Below are 9,440 nucleotides of genomic sequence, written 5' to 3' on the forward strand. Positions count from 1 at the left end.
TGGAAACGGTGAAAAGAATCGAGAAGATAAAAAAAATGAGGAAAAAAAGTTGTACATATGATTTTGTAAATACGTTGATTGTAAATGCATTTTTAATTCGTGCTTCGACTGTCGCTTGAGTGATCGTTACAGTGATTTTTTGGACGAGTGGGATGATGAAATTTTTTTTTTTCCTTTTCAATCGTTATTTTTGCATCGATAAAAGGCTTCGGATCATAGTTAAGTTAAAAAATAATAATAATAATAATAATAATGTACATATCGAGATTGAAGTTGAACTCGCGAGCTGTTTATTTTAAATAGGTGTTCTGGAAAACTTTTTTATCTCTCCTGAAGATTCATTTTTGTACACGTGAAGTAACAAGTATGCTCGTGTTGAATACATGTATTATATACCATTTCTCTGTTGAAATGACAATTTCTTGTAGAAAGGAAAAAAAAATACAATGACATTCGCAAATATATCTCGAAAAAAAAGAGAAATGATTAATGATCAAACGCAATACCTATACGTGTACCAGTGATACTAAAGCGAAACTATATAGAAGGTGTTTACTGCAAGTGCGTCTCGCAGGCAATTTGGATTTTTCATTTCGTGCTGGTTCCTACGAGAGTTAATTATATACATATAATTGAAATTAACCGCAACGAATGAAAGTCAAAGTGATTGTTTTCGTTTCTTTTTTGGTTCGTTTTTTTTTTTTTTTTTTTCGGAAGAAAATCGAAAAATAATATTTATTGGTGCTTAACTATACGTACATACGTTTTCATTTCACACCCAGTCACTCAACCTTTTCCTGTAGCTTTCAATTTAATTTTTTTGAATTCATTCAAACATAACTTTTTTTTTTTTTCATTCACATGACATGTATTCACAGCTGCTCCAGTGTTTGATTTTGAGACACGGACCAGCTGGAGTTTCCATTATTTCGAGTAAAAGATTTTTTATAAGTTTTCCCAACATTATCACCTTGAAGGCTTAAAAAAAAGTGAGCTACGACAACAAGATCAAAAACTTTTAGCAAAAATAACTTGCGTCATACTTTTCATCAAAGTGAAGCGCACAACACGGTGCACACAAACCCTCGAAAAGCTCAATGACGGTGACAGTAGAAGAAAAAAAAAAAAAAAAAAAAAAAGAAAAGAAAAAAAGAGTCTGCACCCAAAACGAAGATCGAATCCACAGACGTCACGTACACGCAACAGCACTCCATCAGCAGTCGTTGCAATCACGGAGATCGCAAAAGGTACGTACGTATATATACACACATAAATTACAGTTGAAAGCACATTGCACACATATTATATATGCACGCGTACAAGCTACGTGTACCCCAAGCGGCTGGGCTTAAAAGCCAGCGAGGAATAAACAAAAAGAGAAGGAGAGAAACAGAGCCGAAGACGCGTATCCGTCGGAAAGGGCTTTATTCCGGGGCGCGAAAGAGCTTCCCCCGCTCTTTTCGCCCCACCTCCCCCTGTTTCAGTTTTTCCGGATCACTGCGCTTTTGTGTGCTCTCCTCCTCGCGCTATGCGTACAAAAGTAAGCACTGCGTTGTTCCAGCAGGTTGGCAGATGCGTTGCTTATACGTATCGTCGAGCCTGTGGTTTGCATTGCATCGATTACACACTCGGCGCCCACAGGCCAGTTGTACAGATTTTTTAAATGAAACTCGGTGGACTTGGTGTTTTTTTTTTATTTTAACTTTGATTGTCAGCGAAATAACCGGTGCCTTTACCATTTGGCCGACGATTATCCACCGGTGTTGTCTCGATTGATCGACCCCCAGGTGGATTCAACCCCATTTAGCGCACGAAAAACTGTGAAAGTCGAATGGAGGGAGGGAAAAATCTTGGTAAAAGCTTCGGACGTACACGGCTGCGTGCACTTGGGAGCAAAAGAGGGAAGTAAAAAAGGGAGCAATCCTCTTTGCGATTATATCGAATGCCGCGAGAGAGACGCGTCGCGCCTCTTTGCGCGATTCATCGTATATGTACGGTAATGCCCGTGGAGCTCGGTAAAACGATTAAAGCGCCCCGCTCCCCGACCTCGCGACTCTTTTGTGCTGTTTTGCACGCGGAGAGGTGTGTGTATTTTTTTTAACGCGCGCCTTCCGCCGCGTTGTTTCTCGTTTCCCAGTTTCGCCGTTTGTGGCTCCTTTCCGTCAGTCTGGGGACCGCTCCTTCCAACAAATCTACATCCTCACGTTTCAAAATGTTAAAAAATTTCGCGAGATGTGCATACAAACTTCGGCACTTGGTATAAGTACACAATATCTCACTTGTCTCGAGCACCCTTCCCCGCTCTCTTCTCTCCGCGTTTTTATATTTACCTTCTCATTGTGAGCGAGCACTTTTTGTACTCGTACGCGCTCGAGCGAAGACAAGTGCGACGCATCGTGGCTCTCGAAACGCGTGTTGTCTCTCCCACACGTTTGTCTTTTGGGCGTTTGTTTTATCCTCTATTTGTTCACTTGGATGAAAAAAAAATTTTTTTATTTGTAATGGTTTTTAATAACAAATAAATAGTAACGAATAACGTTCGCTGGAGCAGCGAGTCGAAACAATGGAGTATCATCCTCAACATCTCTTCATCCCTTATTTGAAAAAGCCCGCATAGTCTTGTGCTTTTTGACGTGCATATGAAATAAAAAAAAATAAAAAAGTGCATCGAAAATAAAGACAAGATAAAAAAAAAAAGAAATAGAAGAACACTCGAGAGAAATACGCGCTCACGCGAGTGTGTGCACAAATCGCGCGAAAGCACTTCAATCATCGGCTCGCGCGTACATGTACCCTCTGTTTTTGCACATCGTGCACACACACATAGGTACTGCACCTCGAGATTTCTCCTCTTTCTTCTTGTGTTTTTTTTTTTATCCACATACAAGCCGGCCCCTTAAGTGCGACTCTTTTCTCTCCCTCTTTCTGCTCACTTCAGCCGTTTGGGAATATACATCACTTAATATTGCTCGCACTGCGCGTACAGGCACACGTTGCATTAAAAAGAGCATTGTAAGGGAAGCAACGATGATCGACTCTGCACCTGCGAATGCGACCTTGATTACTTTTTCGAATCACTTTGGTGCTGGCTTTTTTTTTTTTTTTTTTTTTTCCATCAATATTAATGGCAGATGCGAGATGATTTCCGTACATTTTTCAAAACCAATCTCACCCCGGATCATGTAGAACATCTTCATCAAATGAAGTGAACATGAAGAAAAAAATGGCTCGAGGCGACAGTTGGCGAGAGAAATGGCCAAACCTCGTATTAATTCGTCTTGTACTCGCGTCCCGGCATGACGGGGGCAATCGGAACGCTACACGCCCATTATTACGGGGCTAGGCGAATACACCCATCCGTGGAGGGTCGATCAATACGGAGACACACGACTCTATCCCTCCTCCCCCTTTGCTCGGTCTCTCCCGGAGAGGCCCGACACCACGGGAGGACGTGTTGAATGTCATCTCTCCCCTGTATAGCGCCAACCAGGAGCAGAGAGGGAAATAAAGGGATGAAAAACAACGACAAATAAGTGTATCCTATGGCACGGTCGGAAGCCAGCTTATTACTCCTCACAATGCCGATCGCGAGGAGCGTCCCATTGTTCGGCTGTGTTGTATACATGGGTGTGCACACTTCTCGTGTTCTCGTTATGATGGAATCGTTTTCTCGGGGAGCGCAGGGTATCTCGCGTGATTCGTCCTTCGAAGGAGACCCGGAGAGCGGACAAAATAGTGATCGCAAGAAAGAGACGCATCACGTGTGTATCCGGGGATTTCACGCGGAGTATAGGTATTGGCTCGCGTTTCGACTTTGGGTCCACTTTACGGCCAATTATCTTGAGAAAACGGCGCCTATTATGTCCATACGGTGCAGTGTGCGTTTGCCGGACTGGAATTTCCCCATCGGTCCAGGGCTCGCGTTACGTCTCGTCCTCTCCGTAATCCGGGGTAATTCCTGCAAGGTGCTGGCGTTCTTAAGAACTATGATGAATGTGTGTGTGTGTGTTTTTTTTTCTATTCACCGATGCTCGAGAGAATTATTACGGTCCCACTTTTGCTTCGGGTTTCTCCCTCTTTTATGGATCCCGTCGCGTTTTTCTTTTCTTTTCGAATGCGGTGCTCGGAAATATTAGACGCTTGTTTGCCCGGTGACATTGCCACTCGAGCTGCAAGATTTTTTTTTTCCACCTAATAGAAATTACTGACTTGAAGCTATGTGTACAGTATATTTCCATAAAAAAAAGGAAATTCCCGTGGTCCTCGAAAACTGCAACCCTTGGTATCCGTCCACCGTTTACCCCCAAAAATCCTTGCAGGATCCGAAAATCAAACAAGCCAATCCTCTCCAAACTCAATCAAAAGCAAACTTTAGGGAAAAAAGAAAAGGTCCACTCCCGGAGCAAAACGAGGATCAAAAGAGCCCCTCGCGCGAATCGGAACGACGCACCAAGAAGTTGTCGGACTCCCTGCCCTTACCCGCGTAGAAAGAAGGGGAAGTCGAGCCAAACTTGGCTCTCTTCTTCGCGCCGGAGGAGTAACACGATCGTCGTCTACGCGAGTATACACCTTCTTCTTCTTTCGGGGGAAGATCCGCCAGGGCTTCCAAAAGGGACACATTGAGAGGGAGAGCCCTCGTGCACGCGCGCATTGAATTACCCATAGGGCAGCTCATCGTCTTAGCCTCCTCTTGCCACGGAAAACGAAGGCGAGGCGTCGACTGCGTTTATATATACGCGTATACGTACACTAATAGGTTTGTCGGAGAGATATTGGGGTACTTTTTGTCGGGAGGAAGGGGGGACGTTGTTGTACACAGGGAAGAGGCTACTCTTGGTGAGGAGGAAGATTTAATACAGAGTGCCAGTTTGATGAAATTTTCTCGCGCTTTTGGATCGAAATCGTCCGATCGACCCATTCAACCGGTGCGTCCTTGGCTGGTGTACTGTTGTGCTGAAAAAAAAAAAATAATAATAATAAAATGAGAAAGGTAAATCACGCGTGAAATCGTGGCTGCTCTCCATAAATTTCGTCGTACAATTGTAGAGGCTCACGCAACCACGGCCAATCAGCGACTACACCCGTTAATTTGGTCGGAACAGCCGGTGAGCATTGACTCGCGCGCGAAACGCGAACCAAGCCCTTTCGGGTGGAAAAAGCAATACACTTCACAAACGAATGATATAGAGGGGGTACGTAGTGGCGAGCGATCGAGTCGGGGAGATAAAAATAATTTTCCTGATGAGCCTCGGGGATGCGTGTGGCGTGCACGTACAGAGATAAAAGTCATACGAGGAACGCAATCGACGCGTCGTAATCAGGGTCACGCAATATACACGAGAGTCAATTGAATTAACGCGCCAGGAGAGCTGATACAACAGAGCACCGTCATTCGATTTAATATATAAGTGTATGTATGGGCCGTCGTTGAAAATAAGAAGCACCAATTAACTCCCTATTTTCCTTTACGAGCTTAATAGCCGAATCGCATGACGCGCTCCGCACCCTCTACATTTATCTCCTTCTCTCTCTTTTCCACAAGCTTCGTGTATTTGTACATTTCGCTCATTCGAATCAACTTTTTTTCCTTTTGAGTGCTCGGGTATAATAATATTATTTCACGATCCACTAATGAGATGGGTTACAAATGCCGAGACAAGGTTTTTTTAATATTAGTTTATCTGATCAGCAATTTAAGCGATCTGAAATCTGAATCGATGCTCCACAAGTTCTCCATAGCTCTAGTTTGTTGGATACTTCTAAATCTTGTAATTGTCGAGTAAATGAAGCTTTTTACTATATGAGAGATGATAATGGCTAACCACTTTGTAGATATTTTAATAACAATCAGTTGATTTTATTGCATACCTCGCAGAAGTAATAAATAAAAAATGTTTAAATATACATGGTATGGACTATAGGTGTTCATAACTGTTAAATTTAATATTTACAGTTATGATTGACGATAACGCAGTATGACGTATTCGTATTTTCTTTGATAAATCATGAAATATAGAAAAAGATAATAAATTACTATAGCTGACATGATAGAGTGAAGATTGGTAAAATATGTAATGAACTAGTAAAATTCAAAATATCATAAAAAATCGATATGAGCTATTTTAAACAAAACCAAAGTAATATCTGATTCAAAAAATTAAATATGCAGTACCGAACGTATGCCTAAATAACGATTTATATGATATATGAGAAAATTTTTGTATCAATTTGATCTGAAAAATATAAGAATTTTAATAAATCTGGCAAGCATAGGTTACATGCAATAAACCATGCCTTATAATTTATTATGTTTTCACAACACGAGAAATGTATGGAAAATTTATTAAAAGCCTTGTAATTAATCATAATGGTTTAACTAAATATTCAGCATATAGGACGTTTTCAAACAAAGAACAGCCTTCACCACTTTATCTATAGCTAAATGATAGTCTGTTTTTCTCAGAACAGCTTAAAACTCATCGTTACTCAATAAAAGCCATGAACTGCTAGTCACACTTTTGCTCTTGAATAGGTGACATCTAACAGTTGTTTCTACAGCTTTTTGCAACTCATTACAGCACTCAAAATTTGTTTATTTCTTTTTTAACAATAAAAATGAAAAGTTATTAAATAATAATTCTGTTTTCGGTAAAAATTTATCGTTTTCCTCCAACTCATCATGTATACATTAGTTTGCACCACACTTCTGATAGTTGCAATAATATTTGGCAATGTATTGACTATTACCGCTGGAAGATCAAGTTATAAACATTTCAGTGTCACTTGCAATCAACTTATACTCAGCCTCGCCGTTTCAGATTTGTGCGTAGGTTTTGCTATGCTCTATTATCTAGTCTACATTTTTGCTCCATCCATTGGTGGCTACAAGTATTTGTGTTTACTCAGGCAAGTAACGCCGTTATGCTCTCGGTGTACATTATTATACGTACTATTTTCATTAAAACAAAAATAGGTTTTATTTTTCAATATTTTTTGATTCATTAATTAATATTTCTATTGTCATTTTAACAGGTTTGTGTTTTTTTGTGGTGCCTCTATGGCAAGTTTTTTCAACATATTGGCAATAGCTATAAATCGATATGTCGCGATAGCTTACCCGCTAAAGTACTCGAAATACATAACAAAGAAAAGATCAAATGCTGTTATAATTTTTAATTGGTGTACAGCTTTAATTATATCCACTACACCGTTTTACTGGAACAATTATCATTCAACGCTAAGATGTGCTTTCATAAACTTCCTTCCAAGGTATGAGCCAAAGAAAAACTTTTGTTGTTTTAATACTACATTTAATTAACTTAACATCATAACAATGTTTAATTGTGCAGTTACTACCTGGATACGATTCTGATACCGATATTTTTCATTGTCTGGCTCAGTATTTTCATTCTTTATTGGAGAATTTGGAGAGCGTCGAGGGCACGTGACTACAAATGCAATCAGGTACATCCACAGCATATGATTTATAAATTTCAATTAATACACATGGTAACCTTCACTGTAAAACTACCATATTTTTGGGACATTATACTAACACAGTAATGTTTATCATACATAAGCTGTAGCAAAGATCACCCGTAAATTTGTCATAGTTTCGCAGTTAACATAACTATGGCTCCTTCCTCCATATAAGCTTCTAAGGTCTTCATCTACATTTATTTTTTTGTCCTCAATAGGTAGTCCTTTTAATCCTCGGCAGTTTTACGCTGTGCTGGATGCCTTTCGTCATCACGACAGCTATACAATGTTTGGACCTTCCGTACCACCCAAGCCAGATCTTGCGACGAATGGTATTCTTCATAGCAATGTTGAACAGTGGCATAAACCCAATGATCTACGCTTGGAATAACCCAAACTTTCGTCAAGCCTTTCACAATTTAATGAAACGTAAGCCTCTGGTCCAACACAATTACGATTCGAACTTTCAGACTTGGAGAGAACAGCCCGATAAAATCAATACGGTCTCGGCTAAAGTTAATCAAGATGATGAAAAACACAGTTCAGTTTGATGGTTATTTTTTTTTATAGATTATTGCCATAGTTTTTGTTTGTTTCGGGCATGAAATGTTTGTAAAATTTGTTAAGAAGTATTTTTCAATTGTAAAGCTTAGAAAAACCAATGTAATAATTTTTTTAACGACAACTTACTGTTTTACATCAGTATTCTTAAAGCGTCAATTTTATACGTTATTTTTTAAAAACGTCGAAGTTGTTCATCCATCAATAAAAAATTCTAAATCGATAATTGTTAGGTAACACAATAGCTGTTCTATTATACTATCAATATACATTAATTTTCAGTACAACTAAAATAGTACCATAATTCAGAAATAATGTTATAGTTAAACTTGACACTTTTTAAAACTATGTTTACACCTTACGTAGCTGTAAAAAGTTATTTAACCATCATATTTATAACACGATGTCCTTATTCATCATTCTTACTGTGGCTATTACTTATGTGTTGTGTCATCAAAATAGCTGATAAGTAAATGAACTTCGACTGAAGTTTAATCTTTTCTTTGTTAAGAACGAAGTGGCTTATTTGACACAGTTGTCGGAACCACTTAACATTAGCTTTTATAAGGAATTCATTAAGCTATTGAGTAACTGCTCTCAGAGGGTTTATCATGTTATTTGCGTAAATATTATATTTCAATGTTGGAAGTCATGGTTTTATCATCACCTACTCCTCAAGTATTTATTTTTTTTTTTTTACTTTAAGTTAAAGATGATCAGCTTATGTAATCTAGAAATGAAAATTGTTAATAAATTCGTCAACAATCACTAATTCACAAAAATTCATCGTTTTGACACAATATTTCAGATGACTTCTCAAGTTATAAAACCCAATGAATTTTGCTATTGATACTTTTGTAATATTTTATAATAATCTTTGACAATACACTGAAACATTGAGTAAACTTCGAGGTGCCTTTTCTTGTATGCTACATAAAAATTTATTTATTCTTCAGTTGCAATTAATTGTTCGGTGGAAACAAGTCCGTGTGTTGAGAGTTATTCCGGTTATTTAGCAATACCTCTTTTCTCCGAAACCTAATCCAACCATAGAAACAAGCGTCCGGGAAGCAGCATGGATTTCCCATTTTTACCTAAAAGTGGTTTTTGGCCCCTCGCATTATCGCCTCCACCTAAAAACCATCAACAGCGACACATCCGAACCTCCACGACGCCACGCGATCTCGCTTATCTTCCGGCGACGATCAGCATGGCACTCCCATACAACTCGCAGGAGACATTAGTTAAGAGAAAAAGGGGACGAAAGAAAAAAAAAAAAAAAAAAGGTACTTTACGGTAGCAGCAACAGCTCGTGGCCGTGCGCGACCGATTCGTCGAATTAATCGGTTTTAAGCGTCCGCTATCGAGGCGACGATCGCTTCAGTCGCATCACACGTGAT

At 39.2% G+C, this 9,440-nt stretch overlaps 1 protein-coding gene across 1 annotated transcript; it reads left to right on the forward strand.

Moving 5' to 3' along the window:
- The first annotated feature begins 7,044 nt into the window (after window positions 1-7,044).
- LOC149374254 (adenosine receptor A2b-like) lies at window positions 7,045-8,187 on the forward strand. The gene is made up of 3 exons (XM_089594636.1): window positions 7,045-7,269; window positions 7,350-7,464; window positions 7,698-8,187. The coding sequence occupies exons 1-3, from the start codon at window positions 7,058-7,060 to the stop codon at window positions 8,028-8,030; spliced, it is 660 nt and encodes a 219-aa protein (XP_089450762.1). The 5' UTR covers window positions 7,045-7,057; the 3' UTR covers window positions 8,031-8,187.
- Window positions 8,188-9,440: the final 1,253 nt, after the last annotated feature.

This window comes from Copidosoma floridanum, unplaced genomic scaffold (assembly GCF_036245765.1).
Source record: "Copidosoma floridanum isolate Cflo_tuat_1 unplaced genomic scaffold, Cflo_Japanese_pri ptg000021l, whole genome shotgun sequence".
Classification (NCBI taxonomy): Eukaryota; Metazoa; Arthropoda; class Insecta; order Hymenoptera; family Encyrtidae; genus Copidosoma; species Copidosoma floridanum.

What these genes read in the sequence shown, in the direction of transcription:
- LOC149374254 (XM_089594636.1), top strand. Translation starts at nt 7,058, where the DNA reads ATGGCAAGTTTTTTCAACATATTGGCAATAGCTATAAATCGATATGTC. An exon ending in TTCATAAACTTCCTTCCAAG is followed by an intron (nt 7,270 to 7,349) that starts GTATGAGCCAAA and finishes TTAATTGTGCAG; the next exon opens with TTACTACCTGGATACGATTC. An exon ending in GTGACTACAAATGCAATCAG is followed by an intron (nt 7,465 to 7,697) that starts GTACATCCACAG and finishes TGTCCTCAATAG; the next exon opens with GTAGTCCTTTTAATCCTCGG.